At 50.2% G+C, this 21938-nt stretch overlaps 1 protein-coding gene across 4 annotated transcripts in view; it reads left to right on the plus strand.

Annotated features, from left to right (window-relative positions):
* Positions 1–19413, plus strand: part of LOC102929653 (NACHT, LRR and PYD domains-containing protein 3) — a 35223-nt gene extending 15810 nt beyond the window's left edge. For 3 of the 4 annotated variants that reach the window (XM_043535076.1, XM_037883015.2, XM_037883016.2), the window contains 6 exons: positions 576–641; positions 1754–3488; positions 7758–7844; positions 9021–9191; positions 10397–10564; positions 14595–19413. In XM_043535076.1, the coding sequence (XP_043391011.1) occupies positions 576–641; positions 1754–3488; positions 7758–7844; positions 9021–9191; positions 10397–10564; positions 14595–14676 (2309 nt within the window). In that variant the 3' untranslated portion in view covers positions 14677–19413. Of the gene's footprint in view, positions 1–59; positions 642–1753; positions 3489–7757; positions 7845–9020; positions 9192–10396; positions 10565–14594 lie in introns of all 4 variants that reach the window. The other variant, XM_043535077.1, reaches the window with a different exon arrangement.
* The last annotated feature ends 2525 nt before the right edge of the window (positions 19414–21938 follow it).

A 21938-nucleotide genomic window follows, 5' to 3' on the forward strand; every position in this document is an offset into this window, starting at 1 on the left:
GAAGGGGTGGGGCCGGGGGGGCTAGCCTCCCCGAAGGCTATGTGAGGGGGAATCCACAGGAATCATATGATCAAGTGACCAGAGAGCTGGGGAAAAGCGAGTGTGACCAGAGCTGGCCATAAGCAGAGAGAAAGAAGGATCTTTACAGAAGAGGGAACCCCTTTTGGATTGATAAGGAGCCTGTAGAGAGATTGCTGGGCAGAGAGCAGCTCCTACAGTGCAGTGATGAGCATGAAAAGAGAACAGCAAATAAATGGTCTGGAGACAGAGGACTGTGTCCTGATCTCAGACATGGCTTCATGTCTGCACAAGGGTGGGAGCTGGTTTTACCAGCCATGTGGAGATGAGCCCAGGGTACCTGCGGTCTCTCTCTCATAGTAGGGAAGAAACAAGATTCAGTTGTAATAAATATAAAAGGGACACTCGGTGTTGCATTGCTGATGTTAAATAAAGAGGTAAAACTAAGATCCCAGAACAGTGAAATGTGATGGTATTAAGGCCATATTTGTAACAGTAACCCATGTCGCACAACAGTGTAGTCTGCGCCTTCTCTCTCTCTCTCTCTCTCTTTCTAGGTCAAAATTTGTTACAGGAAAATCTCCTGAATGAAAATGGGCATGCTCTTGATGCCGAACTGAAAGGTACCGTGATGCAATTTCATCCCTGTTCATGCCAATAAAGGGCTCAGTCATGCCTTATAGGCACTGATCTGTACTGGGGTTGGGACAGAACTGCTCGACTCAGGGTCAGCTTCAGTGGGGCACAGCTCCACAGTGGTCCGAGGAAATACCCCTGTAGAGCATGCAGCTTACCCCCACTGTGAGCCCAGCCATCTCTGCTAGCCAGGGCACCCAGAACAGGGCCATGGCCCTGCCTCCTCCTCAGCCCCTGTAGGGGTCTCATGTGTCCCAGAAGGTGCTAGGAAGGTGCAGGCAGCAGGAGGAGGAAGCTGGATAATTGTGTCATTACAATTGTGTTCAGCTGCTGTAGAGGTAGGAAGGCTTCTTACACCCTTTCCCCCTTGTGAAAGCGCAGAGCAGCTGGGCTCAAATTGGCTTAGCATGGATTGGACTGCTGGGGCTTCTCTGCTCTCCTTCAGCTACACCTGCAGCAGCAGTTCCAGGGATCCTTATCTTACAGGCACACGGAACAAGCTGTGGTGAAAATTAGACCTATTGGAGTTGCTGGGTTTGCTGGCTTTGAATCACACAGGCTGGAATAGGAAACCTGATTCCATCCTGTTGGATCTCAGTGCAAGTTCCAGGGTAAACCAGAAAGTATCCACGATCTGACTCAGCAAAGGAAAGGGCAGAGGGAAGACAGAGATGTGAGATCAGAGCAGTTACTTATCTGTCGAGGCCTCAGCTTGGTATCTGATTAGAATATAAATTAGAAGAAAAGTGTCTCTATCAGGCCTCTGCTTGGTATCTCTCCAGGTGCACATGATCATGGGCAGTACGGGGGAGGTCCGAAATAGGAAAGACAGAGAGAAATATGACTGGGGAGTGTAAGAGAAAGGCTGTCTGGGTTTGTGCCATGTCTGTCTCAACACATTTCTTCATTCCAGTGTACCAAAAAAAGTACAAAGATAATCTCTGTGACCTGACATGGATGATGAAGGAAAACAGGAGCTCAGGGAAGTCATAGGGACCTCAGCCTCCCTCAATCTCTAGCCACTTCCATTTACTAACCCTCATAAAATAAACAGCTATGAGATGAGGGAGGGGGAAATAACTGTAATTCTCCTTTTCAGCTTGTCAAGTAGAGCACAAAGCCAAACTCTGTGATCTCACAGGGATGATGAAGGAAAACAAGATGCCAGGGCGATCTGAAGGGCAGATTTTCCCCATCTCTAACCGATACGTGGAGCTCAAGGTCATCTCAGACCGTCACTTCAAGAAGCAGACACACCAGGAGCACGAGGCCCTAGCAGCAGCTGGGGAGCTGAATGAATATCGCCTCCAGAGAAGAATAAAGAGTAAGCTGGAGCGCATCACCCCTGACCGACTCTTCCGCTGGTGCTTTCGAACCCACCATGTCCCCCTGTCTGTGATGGTGAGCGGAGTAGCTGGCGTAGGCAAGACAACCCTGGTGCAGAAATTCATCTTTGACTGGGCAACGGGGAAGCACTACCAGAAATTTGCCTTTGTTTTCTTCTTCAAGTTCCGGGACCTGAACACTATTACTGAGAAGAGAAGCCTAGAGTCTCTGATCTGTCAAACATATCCACACCTCCAGGACAAGCTCCCAAGAGTCCTGGAAGACCCTGAGAAGTTGCTCTTCATCTTTGATGGCTTGGATGAGAGCAAGACTGATTTGAAATTAAGCAGAGGTGGATCCCAGGAGCTGTGTATGAACCCGGGGGATGTGAAGCCAGTTACTGTGATTGTCGCCAGCCTGCTGAATCAGACTCTGCTGAAGGGATGTTCTGTGCTGCTGACCAGCCGCCCCAGCAAGTTGACCAGTTTGGAGGCTGGAATCTTCCATAGGGTGGCCAGTATCGTGGGCTTCCTCTCCAAGGAAAGGGAAAGATACTTTTCCATGTTCTTTGGAGATGAGCGAGTCTCCAGAGAGGCCTTTGCATATGTGAGGGACAGTCAGGTTCTGTACACACTGTGCTACAACCCGTCTTACTGCTGGATCACATGCATGGCCCTGAAACCCTGCTTCATTGCCAGGGCAGGGAGACCACAGCCTGCACCCAAAACAGTGACCCAGCTCTTTGTCAGCTACGTCACCCATATTATGGCCAATCACACCCAGGAGCGGCCGGAGCCTCAGAGGATGCGAGATACTTTGGTAAAGGTTGGGTGGTTGGCTGAATACGGCATCACAAACCACATTCTAGTCTTTGATCTGAAGTATTTACAGGATTTCAATGTGGAGTTTTCTCCCTTCCTCAGTGGCTTCTTGGTGGAGAACCCTCAAACTGATGACTCTGCCCAGGTGACCTACTCCTTCCTTCACCTCACCATCCAGGAGTTCTTTGCTGCCCTCGTGCATTACCTCGATTACAAGGAGGACAAGTTCAGAGACACAATGGATAAAGCCAGGTCCTGTAAGGAAGGTGATTATGAGATCTTCTCTCGCTTCCTGGCTGGGCTCTCCCATCCTGCAACCAAGATGCCCCTGGAGAAATATGTGGGGAAGTTCTCTGCAGAGGCAACTCGCAAGGTTATTGGGTGGCTCAGTGAGATGAACTATGAGGAGCTGCAAAGCCCAGAAGAGCCCAAGGGGAAGAGGAGGCTGATGAATGTATTAAATTTGTTTTTTGAATCCCAGAACAGCCAACTTGTGCATGATGTTGTGGGTAAAGCTGCCCATATGGACTTCTCCGACTTATACCTCATGCCGGTGGATTGCACGGTCCTTGCTTATGTGTTGAGTTGCTGTGAAGAAATACAGCGCCTAACCCTAGATTCCTGCTTCATCCAGAACGAGGGCCTGGAGCGACTCAGACCGGAGCTGCACAAAGTCAGAGAACTGAGGTAGGAAAAGAGGTCGTGTGTAAAGTTTAAAATATCAGGACTTGACGTGTCAGTGGCCTCAGCAGGGCTGTCAGGTAGATGGTAATTCCCAAGAGTGTTACAGATATGGACATTACACCATTTTGTAACATACAAGATCCAAGCCCATGTTATAGTCATCCTCTGTCTATTTCACTTGTGGCCCATTTTGCAAGAGAAAAGTCATTTCATGGACCAAACATCTCACCTCCTTAAGGCTTGCTTCCCAAATATTTAATTCTGCAGACCTCCAAGGAAGGGCTCCATGGATCACTGGTGGTCCAGAGACCCACAAGTGGAACAGTCTATCTATCTTAGGGTTTTATACTGGCACCCATCATCACAGTAGGTGAGCACCTTCAGCGTGAAATCTGTAGCAATAGTGAAGTCCTTAGTCTGGACGTGATGAAGCTCCAGCACTTCTCTATATTCAGAGTCAAAACTCTGCTTGGAGAAGGGTTTTTGTTTTTAGATTTTTTAAAAGCTTTTATTAAGTTTCTCTCTTTGGGGGGTTGGTAGAAGGTGTGTCCATGCCATGGCATCCTTAGGGCAGAAAAGCTACTGTGTAATTATTATCACTTAGTGGGAATGAGCGCTTCCTGAAAAAGACAAGTTTAGAAGAGTTCTTTGCCCTCACAGGGATCCCCATTCAACATGTCAGGATTCAGGGTAGGTGTTTCTCTCATACTCACCCTCCAGAGCAGTGGTGTGGCAGGAATTCCTCCTCACTCTTGGGAATTCCTGACTCTCCCCAGAACATCATCCCTGGGATAAAATTGCTCCACCACCAAGCAGAGCCAAATGTGAATCAGGTTGGAGTCCAGCTCAATGGAGGAAGCATTCATGTCTCCTCCAGCTCTTCTCCCTGAGGCTCTTGCTGTGCACAAAACAAACTACCTCCTGTACCTGCAAAGTAGCAGGAAGCCCTGGTGTCCTTCCCGCTGCGATCTCTGTGATCGTTGGGTTTTTTGGTTACAGCTGCAGCTTTTTGTAAAAATTCTAAAGGAAATGGAATTAAAACGTCCTCCCCAAGATGTTACCAGACTGTAACATTTAAAACTGGGAAAGCACAGGGAGGTTCTGTAGGACAGTGGCCTTCAGCTCTTGTTAGTGCTGCTCTCGGGGGGAGCTCAGCTTTTACAGCTGAGGTATTGGGGCAACAAAGTGAACAATAAGGTCTGAATTACTTGGGCCTCTTGGCACCATAGATTCAAATCCCAGTGGGATCCGCTTAGCAAAAAGATACACTGAGTTCCAGGGTGTTACAGTATGTGTGCTTGGAATCAAGGTCCATCAATAGCTATTAGCCAGGATGGGCAGGGATGCAAAACCATGCTCTGAGTGTCCCTAGCCTCCGTTTGCCAGAAGCTAGGAATGGGTGATAGGAGATGGATCACTTGATGATTGCCTGTTTTGTTCATTCCCTCTGAAGCATGTGGCATTGGCCACTGTCGGAAGACAGGATACTGGGCTAGATGGACCTTTAGTCTTACCCAGTATGGCCGTTCTTATGAATCAAACTTTAACAACCAAGGCTCTGAGGGGACAGTAAAGGCCCCTAGGCACTCTGGTTAAGAACAGGGTGTGATGGGATGCCTGGGGTGCAGCCTGGGACTGTGGGACTGCTGTGCCCCCTTAACTCTCCAGCCTGGGCTGTTTCTTACAATGCTTTGCTAGCGACAAGCAGCAAACCCCTCCTGGTGCTGTGATCACTCAGCACAACCCCATGTGGAGCCCCACACCCAGCTAGATTGCATGAATGCTCCCAGACCCACTCATGAATCACACAGAGAAAGGCACCGGCCAAATCCCCCCAGCCTTGTACCTCAGGAATATACCGTCTTTCACTGCTAAAGATGAGCAGTGCAAACTTATTAATTTGTTCACCACTTCATCAATGGAATGTGGATATACACCAGCCTTTACAATCCTATTAGACTGGGCAGCATCTAGATTAAGCAGTTTTTCTCACCTCACTGGATATTGCAGTCCTTAGTATACAGGTTTGTCTCTTAAATCTGGGCCAGTCTCTTCTGTTGGAGTCTTCAGTCTTCTGAGTGTCCGTGTTGCTTGTAGCATAGGTGGGGGCAGAAGAAAGGCCCAGCATGTGGCCCCTGTGTTCTTTTTTATACCCTTAGTCCATATGCTTGGAGAACACACAAGTCCAGACATGTCTGATGGGGATTGCTGAGTCCCCAGGCAAGGTTGAGCAATTCCCCTGGTGTGGCCTTATGCAGGTAAGTCATTGCATTGTAGCTCCCTTGCTAGACAATGGCTGTTGATGGTTGTTTGACACCCCACCTGGGCACTGGTAACTTTCCTTGCTGTTGTCTCTGGGGAGCTAATATCTGGCCGATTCCGCAATTTACAGCATGTTTTACTAACAACCATACAACACAATCTCATAACTTCATATGCATTAATGACATACATATTTAGATGAAACAGTGACTTTCAGCAGATTATAACGTTTCTCCTGATACCTTACAAGGTGTGCTTTATATGCAAGATCACAATTCTATATAAATGAGGAATATGGGGGTTACAGGGCGCTCCCCCAAGGTATAGAATGTCACATAGGGGTTTGCCCCAGTGTCCTGAGACAGACAAATTCCTCTTCCTCACCGAGGTGTAGTACGTTGTAGCTCCTGCCTGTCACCGCAGAGCAGGTTGCATGTCAGTGCTAGTCTGTGTCCATGGGACCCAATTCTGCTTGTCTTGTGCACCCAGCACTCCCACTGAATTCACAGGCATTTTGTGTGGGCAGGAAGGGCAGGATCAGGCCTTGCACTTTGGGAGTCTGCAGGATGAAAAGTCCCCTCATGCTAGCTGCGGTGCAAGCGAAGGTTAAGGTGCAGCTCCCCCTCTGCTGTGCTCTTGACAGGAAGGATGGGTTTGTGGTTAAAGCGCAAGTTTCTGCCTGGCTCTGCCGCCGACTCACTGTGTGATCCTAGGCAAGTCATTTTGCCTCTCTGAGCCTCAGTTTCCCCATCTCACAATAGCAACACTGTGGTAGCACATGGTGGGAGGGTTGGTGGCTGGGAGGTTTCACTGATCAGTGTCCATAGGGCATTTTAAGATCCTCAGGTGGCAGGAGCTGGTGAAATGCACAAAGCCGTTCGGCTGGACCTGGTTTCATTCTCTCCTAGCTGTCTCAGGATCTCTGAGCTGGCGATGGTCTTTAGAAGGCTTAAGCAAAGCTCCCCCAAAGCAAAGCAAGTCCTGGCAGAACGCAGGAGTCGTGAGTGCCTGCCTGAATCATGCTGCCCCCCGGGAATGAACAGAGAGCTCAGCCCAGGGGCGCAGCACTGAATGCAGCCCCGCACCAACTGGCCTGGAGGCTCCCAGGAGCCTTGGTCCTCAGCCGCCGCTTCATTCTCCCAATTAGGCACGTCACAGAGCGGTGGGGAGGCACTCTAGGCTGTGTCTCTATGGTTAGACCCCACCGTGGGAGGACTCTAACCAGAGACCCCGCGTACAGCACAGCTCCCAACTTGCCTGCAGCCATAGAGCTGTGGCTAGGGTGACACTGTGCCGGGTGTTGTAGGGTGTCGCTCTGGCTATTGCTGTGAGCGTGTTGGGGGCCCTGCTTTAGGCAGAGGTTGCTCAGGGTGGGGGACACTGGGTGTGGATGGGGGGACTTGAGCAGGCGCTAGGCACGGTGGGAGTCAGAGCAGGTTTCGGAGCACACCGAGGGTCTGTCTACACTGTGTTCAGAGGTGTGACTGCAGCCCGCGTCAACGTGCCTGAGTAACTTCGATCTAGCTTGAGTGACAGCCGCGGTGAAGCTGCAGCAGGGTGGGCTACGCGTGCACAGTCCATGCTGCCATGACTTTGCTGCTGTTATCTGAGCTAGCTGGATCACGTGCGCACATGCTGCAGTCACCCCACGGAGCGCAGCGTAGTGTGAGCGGGGGCAGGGCAGCCAGTGAGAGGAGAGTGGGGAGCCAGCCGGGAGGACTACGGGAAATGCCATTGGGGTGCCAGAGAGAGCCATGAGACAGGGAGGAAGCTCAAAGAGGGGATTCTGAGGCGCAGGGAGGATTTATGGATTGGAGAGGGAGGAGGAGCGAGCAATGGAAGGATTTGATGGGTCTGGAATTGATGTAAATGAGGTAATGCATATGGAACAAACATGCAAATCTTCTATTGCATAATTTGCATAGCGCATCCAGCTTTCCAAACCCGCAGTCTTTGCAGATTTGTCTCCTTATCCAGCCTGAAATGCTTTGTTCTTTCATTTCCCCCCAGTCTCCTGGATAATGATCTGAAGGATCCTACAATGAAGGATATTTGCAAGGCCCTAAAGCACCAGAACTGTAGGCTAGAGGCTCTGAGGTAACTGGGTGGTCGGTGTCTCATGAGTAATTCACTCATTTTCAAATGTATTTCATGTTCTGAAGCATCATGGGGCCTGCAGCCTGTGTACATGGGGATGGGAGATGAGGCATAATGATAAGCTTGGGGCTCTGCCATTTTTTCCGGGCCATTGTCTGTTCTTTTTGTTTTGTTCAGTACTTGGATGGCGGATGGGGGATGGCCAGGGAAAATCCAGGATGCGCAAGAGGTTGTGGTGGTGATTTGGAACACGGCTCTTTTCCTTTGGAGTTAGCACGGAACCAATGTCCCAGCAGCAGCCATGCTAGGGAGCTGTGAAATCCAGCTCCTCTTCAGTGCTTGTGGTCACTAATGATCCTTTGGCTGCTCACTCTGCCAGCTGTAACCCATCCCCCTTGAGATCCTTCTGGCTCAAAGGCCTGTCTGGGTCTCCTCCCTGCCAGGCTGGCTCCTCAGTTCAGTAGTGTGATTTGTGCTTTATCCCTCGCCACCTCCTGGGGCCAGGTGTACTGCTCCCACAGGGCTCGCAGATCCTGCAGGGCCAGGGAGTGACAGGGTGAGTCTGAGAATTAAACCTGGGTCTCCTACTTGGCCACCTGCAGCTCAGACCCTAGTTCACCAGGCCTGTCCCCCACTCCTCCTCCCTGGCTGTGGAGTTGACTCTGTGTTTGTGTTATAGTGCAATGTTACACTCTCCTGGGGCTGCGCATGATTGCATTTCAGCAGGTCACTCTGCTAGAGTCCCAGAATCACATCCCAGCATGCAAACTCTGCAGCTCCCAGTAGCAGTCTGTAGTGCTGCAGTGCAGAGTACGTGTTAAGCAAAAAGCTAACGTAACCGTCTGCTACTTCTTCCTCATTCTTCCCTGGGGCTCCTGCCCTCTCTGTGCATGTGGCCTCTGTATCCCATCCCCATCTGTGTGCCTTTGGTTCTGATGGGTCTTCTCCCTCTTGGCTGGCTGATTGTTCTTTGGGCCTCTCTCTCATTGTGTCTCTCACTTATTTCCTTCCTACCTCCATTCTCATTTGTCAGCTTCTTGTCTCTTTGTTCTGTTCTCCTGTTTCTTCTCATTAATCCTCCTCCTGGCTTTGACAGTTTCTCTCTTTCTCCTCTTTATCTTTTCCTGGTTTTCTCTCTCATTCATTTGGCTCCTTCTCTCCCTGCCTGCTCTCTAGCCTAGGGAAGAATGCGTTCACTGAACAGTGCTGTGAAGAACTGGCATCTGCCCTCGCGGGAAACCGGACCCTCCTGAGTCTTGACCTCAAGAAGAATAAACTGCGGACAGGGGGCCTTTCTTACCTATCAAGGGTGTTTGAGTCCCCAGAATGCAAGATTCAGAAATTAGGGTAAGTATAAGTCTGACAGTGATGCTTTGTCTGTCAAAGCCCTTCACCCATTTCCTGGCATAAGCATCATTTCAGATCCTGTCAGAGAAGGAGACACAGAAACAAAGTTTCACAAGGTACAAAGAATCTTGTCAGGTTCACAACACATGCTGGTCCCATCTCCTGTGGGGCAAACCGCCCAGGGGAAGGGGAGGTGAAACATTCCTCCGCTTAAGGTGACCAGCTGTCCCAATTTTATAGGGACACTCCCGATACTCGGGGCTTTTTCTTATGTAGGCGCCTATTACCCCCACCCCCGTCCCAATTTTTCACACTTGCTATCTGGTCACTCTACTCCCGCTCCATGTCCTTGGCAGGAATGGCCAGCCCTGCCTTGATCAGCCAGTTGCTGCCACAGGAGAGAGATCAATTAAATTTTCACCGCTCTGAAATCCCAGCCCAAAGGATCTCAAGATCCTGATCATGCCTGGGCTCCAGAAGCAAAATGCTTTCCAGAAAAGAGTGGTTGGGGCTGTTCTGATCTTGTGCTGGTGTGAGCACAGCAGGGAATGGAAATGGAGGGGTTTCTAGGTACTCAGATCACCGGTCAGCTATAGCACTAGGAGGAATTATTTCTGGGAAGTTCTATGGGCTATGTTGTGCAGGAGGTCAAACCAGATGATCCTAATGGTCCCTTCTGGTCTGAGAATCTATGCATCTAGTGGATTGCCGATTAGGAATTAGCATGGTGAAGAGTCCCTGCTAATATGGATGCAGCCCCTGTGCCAGCTTTAGATTTGTTAAACCTGTGTGATTCTGCCATACGTAGTGAGATTAGCAGAAAGAGGGAGTGAGGCAGAGGGAGGCAAAGTGACATGGAGGAGTAAAGTGAGGATGGTCGGGAGATGGACATAGACATTGGCAGCCAGACAATGCAGGAAGCCCTCTCAATTCTCTGCTTCAGCCTTTCTCTAAGGCAGGGGTTCTCAAACTGGGGGTTGGGACCCCTCAGGGGGTCATGAGGTTATTACATGGGGGGGTCGCGAGCTGTCAGCTTCCACCCCAAACCCCGCTTTGCCTGCAGCATTTATAATGGTGTTAAGGATATTAAAAAGTGTTTTTAATTTATAAGGGGGGGGTCGCAAGCAGTGCTGGGTGAAAGGGGTCACCAGTACAAAAGTTTGAGAACCACTGCTCTAAGGTATGTGTCCGATGCTCTGCTGCAGCCTCCAGGAAACTGGTTTGTCAGATGAATCCTGCGGGGCACTCTGCTCTGCTCTCTCCCAAAACTCCACCCTCCTGCATCTGAACCTGAGTGCGAATAATTTCACTGATCGGTGCGCTGAAGACATGCATCTCCTTATCCTGACGTGCCCCAGCCTCACCGAGATCAGGTAAGGCGACGAACCTGGCTTGTCCTGCAGGGCAGACATGGCAAATTTGTTTTCTTTTCTCCTCTCGTTATGCACGCCCCCTTTGCCTGTGCAAACCTGTTGTGTAATTTCTTTATTCTTGGTTGTGAAGAGGTTGATGGGGGAGAGATGCCTCAGGGGACTGGGAATGGATCCAATCCTGGTTGGTGGGGACCAAAGGTCACTGTGTCCCATGACTGGTTGGTGACCCATGTCACAAATTATGGTGCTTTTAACCACTCCCTAGTGGACAAGTATCACATCACAACAGTCAGTCCCCAAACTGGCATCACTTACCCTGGTCTACTGGCAATCTCAGAGACACCAAGGAAGACGTGGGCTGCGGAGCCGGGTAAGGAGTGAGGCACCGGCTAGTGCCAGTGCGCATGGCAGGGGCACGAGGGTTTCCTGTCCTGTGCTTATTCTGGGAATCTGCCAAGGAATCAGACTCCAGTGATGTCAGTTCAGCACTTGTCACTGCCCGAAAGTCCTCTGCCCCCCAAATAATGATTTAAAGAAACAACGATTGCCATTTGTGTTTTGTTTTTCCGAATGGAGGAGCTATTCAGAGCGGGCCTCGCCCGGCTGAGTTGGCCTTGCACGTCCGTGGGCAGAACCATGTAATGAACAATGCAGGGAGCTCTGTGGATAAAGGGTGATGGGAGTCTGTTGGTCAGGCTTTAGAGAGTTTTTAGGCTGTCTTGGTGGTCCAGTGCCGGAGACCAGTGACTCAGTGGCCAAACAGCTGTGAAGGCCTTGTGGGGGGAGTTTGGCAGCTTTACAGGGCTGTGTGGACATCGCATTCAAGAGACCTTTTCTGTCTCACAAAGATTGATCACAGGGACTTGAGCTGACGTCCTCCTGACTATACCACCCTCCAGCTTTCTGCCCTCCCTGCTTTCCAGCTACTCTGTCTCAGATTTTTATACCACACCCACCACTGTGGTGCCTTCCCAGTCCTGCCCTTCCCCAGTCTATTCAGAATGCAGCCAAAGTCACCTTGGCTCCCCACTATGCATCCTGGTCCCCGGCGCACGGGGTTGCCTCTAGCATGCAAAATCACTCCCAGCTATGTTTCATTAATGCTCTGCCAGCCACTGATGAATTGTATTGCAGAGCGACACCAGCAAATTCCCAGTCCCAGCCTTGTCCACCAGAAATGTGCATCTTGCACTGCCCAGCACTCTTCTGGACAATGCAAGCTCATAGAAAGTCCGTCATTGCATCAAAGGAAAATGATATGCATAGGCCCTGTTATCTCAAGTGAAGATTCCCGAACACTTCAATCCAAACATCCACTGGTTTAGATAAAGCCACAAAACAAGCTTATTCACTACAAAAGACAGCGTAAGTGATTACAAGAAATGAGGCATAAAAGTCAGAATTGGTTGCAAAGAAAATAAAAAGATTACATTGCGAGCTAATACCTAACTTAACTAGTTAAGTGAACTTAAAAAAGCAAAAAGGTTCTTTTTCTCACCAAAAGCTTATAGCAGTCTGTACTGGCTGAAAAGCCTCCCTGCCAGGACCCCTCTCCCAGTTCAATGATGCTTCTTTTGTCTTTGAAGCACTATAGCTGCCATGAGTAAGCTATAGGAGAAGAGAGGTGAATTGTGTTGTGTGTGTCCTGTATTCTTATACCATTCCCCTCTTTGAGGATTATCTCCAGCTAAGGTCCAGGCGACAGCCAGTCTCTTTAGACAGGACCTCCAGCTGTTTCATTGTCAATATATAAAGTTCTTGCTCACACCCTTCTTCCTGCCAAAGAATAGCTACTTAACTAGGTGATAGGGGGGCATGGATCAGCATTCACGTCACATTTCCCGTCAATACCTGGCCCGGACCAGGGAAGCTAATGATCCAACCAACGGACCATTTGGTGATGAATCCTGGTCACATGCCACCTGAGGCACGTTGCGCATATACTAAGAAGACTAGGCGATAGCCCATAGTAGGTCATCTGATTATGCTGATACTTGGCCGGGGCATCAGTGTGTCTTTTGTCTCTAAAAAACTTGTTTGGGCCTGCTTTTCTAATTCTGGAGCATGTTACAGAAATGCTATGCAGTAGAATTTTATAACTTTACATACAATGTTGAAACACATATTTTACCAGGATAATAATATTCCGCAGATTATGTGTTTTGAAAGGATATCTCACAAGGTATTCTTTGTACAAAATGTATCATAGTGTTGTAAAAGTGGTGAACATAATGGTATAGACTGGCACACTGGGTCTCTGTTTGTGTTTTCTATAATGCCAAGCATGCTGTCAGTGCTTAACAAATAACAATAAAACACGATTCTTGCAGTGAAACAGCTGTTCTTTTAGAGCAGCAACAATATGGGACTGTAGGGCGTCCAGCCGGGGTCGTCACTCTCCGGGGCGGCGGGGAACCAGACTGCCTCGATACTTCTGTCAGGTGTGTCAGGGAATTAGCCTGCCTGAGCAAAGAGTTCAATAGCAAGGCCCAGGCCGTGGGTCAGGGAGGGGCAACAAACAGTCAGTAGCTCAGGGCCCTCAGGCAGGCGCTGAGCAAAGAGTTCAATAGCAAAGCCCAGGCTCCTGGCTCCGAGCGGCCTGGGAGAGGGGGAGACTGCCACCCGTGAGATGGGTGGCAGGGGGGACGCAGGCCCACCCACTCCACTGCGTCCCAGCCGGGGGCCCTCGCAGTGGCAGAAGATCCGCTGCTGTGTCAGTGGGGTTCCTGGCTGCAACACACTGACATGGGCTCTGGCAGCGTTGCAGCCTGACTGGGGTTGGCTGCCCCCGGGCTACTTCCTACCTCCCCCTTCAGTACCTGGGTCCAGCCGGTGTCCTCTTAGGGGTCGCACACCATGGGCTCCTCGGGCTAACTGGCGCACGGTTGGCTTGGTGGCTCCTTGGGGTAACTGGCGAATGGCAAGCTTGGCAGTGTCTCTGGGCTTGGGCTACCATCAGGCATTGGCTGGTCTGGCCAGTCCTCGGGTCGCCCGCCGATCGCCGTGGTCTCCCGGCTGGGAGCTCCACCACATGCATCTGGTCTCTCTGGTGGCTGTGTTTCAACTGAGCTCTGGGGCTGGGCTTTTATACTTCCAGTCCTGCGCCTTGACCTCTGAGGGGCGGGCGCAGGGCTCACTGGCTCCACCCACTTTGGCATCCAGAGAGGCTCGTCCCTTTCTGGGGCGGCGGGGAACCAGACCGCCTCACTACAGGGACACAGAAAAGAACTGCTACATCTTGGAAATCAGAGATCATAGTGTTCTGTGTATAGAGACTAATCATGGAAGAAAGATATTCCATGTCTCTGTGGTTCTGGTAACCAGTGATATTCCTATAGCAACATGGTAGCGCTGCAGTCCAGGGTTGCTGGGTAACAAGTGGAAAGATTATGCAGTGGTTAGGATGCTGGCTTGGGGCTTGAGAGACCAGCATTCAGTTCCTTGCTCTGGCACAGAGTTTCTGTGGGCAAGTCACTTAGGATAAACTCTTCAAAAGCCTTTAAGTCCCATTTCCAAAACTAACTTTCAACGATACTTAGGTTTCGTTGACTTCCATGGAGACTTAGGCACCTGAGCCATGTTTGAAAATGGGATTTGGGATCCTAAGTTACTTGGATGCTTTTGCAAATTTTACCCTTAGGACTTGTCGAGAAGAACAGTGAATGCGCGGCATGCTGGGGTATATACCTACAGCGCCCCAGTGTGCCACACATTAAGTGACTGTGTGGACCCTACTACTGCATGCTAAGAGTTCCCTAGTGCACACTGACCAGCTCTGAAATGGGTGTAGGTCAAAGCGCACCAGGGAACTTTCAGCGTGCAATAGCAAGGTTCACACGGCTAGTGAGTGCACAGCGGGCTAGTGTGCTGTAGATCACACCCCCTCCTAGGGGTGCTGCATGGATAAATATGCTAAGACTGAGAATAGAGCCATATAAATACCTAACAGACAGAGCAATAGCAGAGTCCTGTTCATTTGTGATGAGACTTACCAGAGGGTAACCCTGGGTATTTTCTGTTTGTCTTCTAGGCTAGGCTTGAGTGACTTCTCTCCAGAGGTGGAAAAGCAGCTGAAGAGCCTGCAGAGAGAAGGGCTGGACATTCATTTTTAAAGACCAGAGCTCTGCTGTTCCCTGCTGTGAAAGCAGCACTGGACGCTACTGATGCACTGCCTGGTGCAGCGTCTACTGCCTGTGATTCATTGCGAGGGGTGATAGCAGCTGGAGAGTAAAGCACACTGCATAAGACATATAGGGCCACATTGCAAAGAAACTCGGGCCAATCTCCTATGATGGATCTGCTGAGCTGGGGACTACAACTCCCATCAGTCCCCTCTGCACATCCCCTTCCTCCTGGCCAGGTAAGTAAGTGGCTGCAGGAAAATGAAACAGCAGCTGCATGGCAAGCAGGGAGTTGGAGAGAAGCTGAATTCAGAGTGGAGTTCCCAGGAACCATATGTGCGGAACACAGCCATGTGTGGAACCGGCTGTGACTGTCCGACATGACAGCGGGTGCAGGTCTGTGTGGGACTTATGGGGGAGCAGCAGCGGCTGGGCAGGAACCCAGCACGGAGGGGTTCCAATGACAGACACCAACTGAGCCTGGCCTGGAAACCTACAAGTTCCTATTTGCTTAGAATAGAGACTGGACTGGACAGGGCACCCCAGCACAAGGCGGGATGAGCCCTGACTCTTGATTGGACTGCCCCAAGGGCCCAAACGTTTACTGCTATCGTTTCCTTTGAACTGTAATTGTTTAAGCCTCTGTACCTAGGGTATTTACAACTTTCCTTTGCTGCTGGCATTTCTAAAGCATTTCTGTTCTTAGTATGAAAATTATGGTTCCCTCTTTCTACTAACAACCCTATTCAGCTGCGGAAGGACCCTCACTTCCTGGCTACAAATCCAGCATTTTAAAAGTCTCCCAGGCCTCTTGCCCTTCCTCCAGGGTCAAGGCAAGTTCTGATTTGAGCATCTATTTTTCTTGGATTTTAGGGGTAGATTACATGTTAGATCGTGTTAGAGAGGATAATAAGGTGATAAGTAACGGTCAACTTGGATTTGTTAAGAAGAAATCATGTCAAATCCGTCTACTATCCTTCTTTGACACAGTAACAAGCCTTATGGATTGGGAGGGGAAGCTGCAGATGTGATATATCTCGACTTTAGTAAGGCTTTTGAGACTGTCTCACATGACCTTTTCATAAACAAAATAGGGAAATACAGCCTGCTGTAAGGTAGGTGCACAACTGGTTGGAAAACCGTACTCAGAGAGTACTTATCAGTGGTTCACTGTCAAGCTGGAAGGGCATAATGAGTGGGGTCCTGCAGGGATCTGTCTTGGATATGTTTCTATTCACGATCTTCATAAATGATTTGGATAATGGCATAGAGAGTAGACTTATAAAGACCGTGGACAATACTAAGCTGGGAGGGGTTGCAAGCGCTGTGGAGGACAGGAACACAGTTCAAAATGATCTTGTCAAACTGGAGAAGTGGTCTGAAATAAATAGGATGAAATTCAATAAGGACAAATGTAAAGTACTACCCTTAGGAAAGAGTAATCAGTTGCACAAATACAAAATGGGAAATGACTCCTGAGGCAGGAGTACTGTAGAAAAGGATCTGGGAGTTATAATGGATAACAAACTAAATAGGAATCAATAATACCGCAGAAAAGTGAAGGTCATTCTGGGATGTATGAGCAGGAGTGCTGTAAGAAAGACACAAGAAGTAATTATTCCACTGTACTCATCACTGATAAGGCCTCAACTGGAGTATTATGTCCAGCTCTGGGCATCACACTTCTGGAAAAATGTGGACAAATTGGAGAAAGTCCACAGGTGAGCAACAAAAATTATTAAAGGGCTAGAAAACATGATCTGTGAGGAAAGATTGAAAAAACTGGATTTGTTTAGTCTGGAGAAGAGAACACTGAGTGCGAGATATAACATTCGTCAAGTATGTTATAAAGAGGAGGGTGATAAATTGTTCTTCTTATCCACTGAGGCCAGGACAAGAAGTAATGGGCTTAAATTGCAACAAGGGAGGTTTAGATTAGATATTAGGAAAAGCTGCCTAACTGTAAGGATAGTTAAGCACTGGAACAAGTTACCTACGGAGGTTTTGGAATCTCCATCACTGGAGGTTTTTAAGAGCAGGTCAGACAAACATCTGTCAGGGATGGTCTAGATCAGGGGTGGGCAAACTACAGCGCGCAGGCCGCTTCCAGCCCGTGAGATGTTTTCACCTGGCCTTTGAGCTCCTGCCGGGAGTGGGGTCAGGGGCTTGCTGCGCTCCGCCCGGTGCGCCCGACTCAGTGATGAGCAGTTTGACTTTGAGCATCATCTTCCGTGACGATTGTTGTGGCACACAGAAGAGCCACATTGCGCAGATGCAGCTTCACCATCCCTACGCAGCATTGCGCCAGATCCCCTCTCGGTCTCCTATGGCCCCACCCTTGAGAGCCTTGAGTGGAGGGAAAGCGCACAGGGGCCGCAGCTGCACCCATCCTAGCTTGGGTGCCTCCGCATGTGGCATTGCTGCCTTGGCGTCACACTGCCCGCAAGGCCCCTAGGAGTCCCTGGTACTGCCCCGTAGAGCCCCCCATGTGCCACACCTCATGAGTCCTCTCGCCATACCTCAGTAACGTCCCTAACATCCCTTACAAACTTTCAATGAACACAACAGTGCAAACAGAACTCAAAATTACAACAGTAAGAACATTTTGTGTGGGAGGCTGGGGCATAAAGTTACAGGTGTGTTTACACCTGCCTCTGCCTCTTCTTGTCCACATGGGTTCTAGGATAGAGTGCCATGGCTCAAAATTGTCAGGGGCACTGACGCCCGACAAATCCAGGCTAGAGAGAGGGCCCAGTTTTTTCACAGTGCATGCCTTCTTGTAAAACAGCAGTTTGAAATAGGGGCAGCAGTTAGGATTTTCTTTTCCCTTTCAAAAACGAGTGCTGCAAAAAGTAAAAAAATAAAAGTGGACAGCGAGTGTTGGGTTTTCAACAAAGAATGGAATGCAAAATATTTTTTCACAAACATGAACTTGAAGGCTGTATGCCTGATTTGTCAGGAGAGCATTGTGGTGTTCAAGGAATACAATCTGAATCGCCATTTTTCAACAAAACATCCTAATTATGGCAGCAATTTAACAACCGGGGAAAGGGCAAGAAAAATTGAGAAACTCGCCATGAACTTAAAAACTCAGCAAAATATTTATGGGTGACAAGCTGCAGTTCAGGAAGACACTACAAAGGCAAGTTATGTTCTGGCATTTAAAATCGCTAACCAAAATAAGCCTTTTGCTGAAGGGGAGTTTGGGAAAGAATGCATGGTTGATGCTGCTGGCATGCTGTGCCCAGAATACTAAAACAAATTTGAGAACATTAGTTTGTCATGAAGAACTATTTCTCGCCATGTAGAAGTGATTGATGAACATTTGGCTTCTGAGTTGAGCAAGAAAGCACAGGGCTTTATGTTGTTTTCATTAGCTCTCGATGACCGCTCTGCCATTAAGGACACAGCACAGTTACTGATATTTTTCAGAGGAATTGACGACAAATTTGAAATCACAGAGGAATTTTTATCAATGGAATCAATGAAAGGCACAACTAAGGGATCGGATTTATATGAAAGGGTGTCTGGCTGCCTTGAACATCTGAAGCTGCTCTGGAGTAAACTGGCAAACGTAACTACAGATGGATCACCAAATTTAACTGGGAAAAATGTAGGACCTTAAAAAAGAATTCAGAAAAAAGTAAAAGAAGATGACCCTGATAAAGAGCCCGGCTAAGCAGCAGTTCTGCAGAAAAGGACCTGGGGATTACAGTGGATGAGAAGCTGGATATCAGTCAGCAGTGTGCCCTCATTGCCAAGTAGGCTAACGGCATATTGGGCTGTATTAGTAGGAGCATTGCCAGCAGATTGAGGGAAATGATTATTCCCCTCTATTCACACTGGTGAGGCCACACCTGGAGTATTGTGTCCAGTTTTGGTCTCCTCACTACAGAACGTTTGTGGACAAATTGGAGAGAGTCCAGTGGAGGGCAACAAAAATTATTAGGTGGTTGGGGCACATGACTTATGAAGAGAGGCTGAGGGAACTGGGGTTATTTAGTCTACAGAAGAGAAGAGTGAGGTGGGATTTGATAGCAGCCTTCAACTACCTGAAGGGGGGTTCCAAAGAGGACGGTGCTTGGCTGTTCTCAGTGGTGGCAGATGACAGAACAAGAAGCAGTGGTCTCAAGTTGCAGTGGGGAGGTCTAGGTTGGATATTAGGAAACACTATTTCACTAAGAGGTGGTGAAGCACTGGAATGGATTACCTAGGGAGGTGGTGGAATCTCCATCCTTAGAGGTTTTTAAGGCCCGGCTTGACAAAGCCCTGGCTGGGATGATTTAGTTGGTGTTGGTCCTGCTTTGAGCAGGGGATTGGACTAGATGACCTCTTGAGGTCTCTTCCAACACTAATCTTCTATGATAAGAACATAAGAAAGGCCATACTTAGTCAGACCAAAGGTCCATCTAGCCCAGTATCCTGTCTTCCAACAGCGGCCAATGCCAGGTGCTGAATTACAACAAATCTCGCTACAGATCCCAGATAACTGACCAGCATCTCAGCTCAGTATTGCAGATTTCCACAAGAATGACACTGGACTTTGATGCCATTGTAAAGAAGGGTGACCAGCTGCATTGTTCACATTAATCAAAGAGGGTGTGGGAAGGGGTTAAGTTTGGTTTAATTATTGTAATACATTATTATGATGGTATACTTATAATAGTAAGTAAGGTTTTATGTTTATTTCCACTAAAACGTATCTTTATTAAATAGAGTTTATTTGAATATCTCTGAATTGTACATTTTGTGAGCGTTCATGGCCCACCATACAATTTCCATACCCAGATGCGGCCCACAGTCCAAAAAGTTTGCCCACCCCTTAGGAGGCAATACTTTCCCTCTCACAAGCACAGAGTCTGAGTGTAGCAAAAACTTTTAATAAAAGGAGGGAAGTAACTCAGCATTAATTTGGGAAAACACCACAACTAGGGTTCATAAACATAAAACATGAGCAAAAGACCCACCCCTCAAGTAAGCTGGGCAGTGTCCTTTTCCCCTCAGGGTTCTTAAATCCAACAACCCAAAAGTCTCTTTAACACCCCCCATCCCTTCTTTGCACCCCACTCACAGTTGTTTTCCTTGGCCAGTGCAGCCCCAGAGTTCAGAGGTTCATCCACAGAGTTCACCTCCCACCCTGTGGAGGGGAGTGGGGGTAAGGAGGCACCTTACACGCTCCACTGCTCAGGCACTCACTCATCGCCCCAACAGCCGATTGCTGTGCCTCTCTGTAGGGCTCTGCTCTGACCCTCTCTGCCAGCCGCCCTGCTGTCCCCTTGCCATGCCTCTCCACCAGCCACCCTGCTGGCCGCACCTCTCTGCCAGCTGCCCGCTTTAAGATGTCTTCAGGCCCCACACTTAACACTTAACACAGCTCTTAGTGATTTCAGCTGTTATTGGGGGAGTCTCACTGCTAGTGCACACTAGGCACACTCGTGCAATAGAGACATTGTTCCAAAGTAGGTCTCCCCGCTCCGTCTTCGGCAGCTCGGCTCTCCCCGCTCCGTCTTCGGCAGCTCGGCTCTCCCCGCTCCGTCTTCGGCAGCTCGGCTCTCCCCGCTCCGTCTTCGGCAGCTCGGCTCTCCCCGCTCCGTCTTCGGCAGCACGCCGGCGGCAGCTCGGCTCTCCCCGCTCCGCCTTCGGCAGCTCGGCTCTCCCCGCTCCGTCTTCGGCAGCTCGGCTCTCCCCGCTCCGTCTTTGGCAGCACGCCGGCGGCAGCTCGGCTCTCCCCGCTCCGTCTTCGGCAGCTCGGCTCTCCCCGCTCCGTCTTCGGCAGCTCGGCTCTCCCCGCTCCGCCTTCGGCAGCTCGGCTCTCCCCGCTCCGTCTTTGGCAGCACGCCGGCGGCAGCTCGGCTCTCCCCGCTCCATCTTCGGCAGCTCGGCTCTCCCCGCTCCGTCTTCGGCAGCACGCCGGCGGCAGCTCGGCTCTCCCCGCTCCGTCTTCGGCGGCACGCCGGCGGCAGCTCGGCTCTCCCCGCTCCGTCTTCGGCGGCATGCCGGCGGCAGCTCGTCTCTCCCCGCTCCGTCTTCGGCAGCTCGTCTCTCCCCGCTCCGTCTTCGGCAGCTCGTCTCTCCCCGCTCCGTCTTCGGCAGCACGCCGGCGGCAGCTCGGCTCTCCCCGCTCCGTCTTCGGCAGCTCGGCTCTCCCCGCTCCGTCTTTGGCAGCACGCCGGCGGCAGCTCGGCTCTCCCCGCTCCGTCTTTGGCAGCACGCCGGCGGCAGCTCGGCTCTCCCCGCTCTGTCTTTGACGGCATGCCGGCGGCAGCTCGGCTCTCCCCGCTCCGCCTTCAGCTACACGCTAGTGGCAGCTCGTCTCTCCCCACTCCATCTTTGGCTGCATGCCGGCGGCAGCTCGGCTCTCCCCGCTCCGTCTTCGGCAGCTCGGCTCTCCCCGCTCCGTCTTCGGCAGCTCGGCTCTCCCCGCTCCGTCTTTTTGGCAGCTCGCTCTTCCTGCTCTATGTTCAGCTGCATGCCGGCGGCGGCTCGGCTCCCCCGGCTCCGTCTTCGGCTGCTCGGCTCTCCCCGCTCCATGTTTGGTGGCACGCCGGTGGAAACTCGGCTCTCTCTGCTCCGTCTTCGGCGGCATGCCAGCGGTGGCTCGCCTCTCTCTGCTCCGTCTTCGGCGGCACGCCGGCGGCAGCTTGGCTATCCTAGCTCTGTCTTTGGCAGCACACAGGCATCCACTCGGCTCTTCCCGCTCCGTCTTCAGTGGCATGCCGGCGGCAGCTCTTCTTCTTCTTCTTTTTTTTTTTTTTTTTGCTTCTCCAGAGCTGGCCCTGTGGGTGTGCATTCAAAAAGTTTGGAGACCCCTGGTCTAGTTTGCTGACATCTTTGCATTGGCAGGGTAATGTGGGTGAGGAGATGTAGGGCTATAATGAGGGCCTGTAATTCAGTCGTGGTTTGAATGGTTTTAATCAATTTTTACTACTCTCAGTTTGTCATGGGTGTTATGCGATTATTAAACTGTGCTCTTCTGGTCCCTGCTAGCAGATGCTCTGTCCAAGGTCTCTTGATTACAGGTCTCTCAGCCTTCCAGGGACACAGTTTTCACTCCCTGAATTCCCAGCAGCAACAGAGTACCTCTAGCCCTGCAGCCCTTTTTATGTGAGCCTCCTGGGCCATGATTGGCTGCTCCTTGCAGCCTCTCTCCTATTGACGGCTTCCCAGACAGCCTCCCTAGGGCTCTATTAACCCCTTTTATACCAGTGTGGGTAAACTCTCCTATTACCTTCAATCTAATAAGAGAGACTGGC

This window comes from Chelonia mydas, chromosome 24 (genome assembly GCF_015237465.2).
Source record: "Chelonia mydas isolate rCheMyd1 chromosome 24, rCheMyd1.pri.v2, whole genome shotgun sequence".
NCBI classification, from domain to species: domain Eukaryota; kingdom Metazoa; phylum Chordata; order Testudines; family Cheloniidae; genus Chelonia; species Chelonia mydas.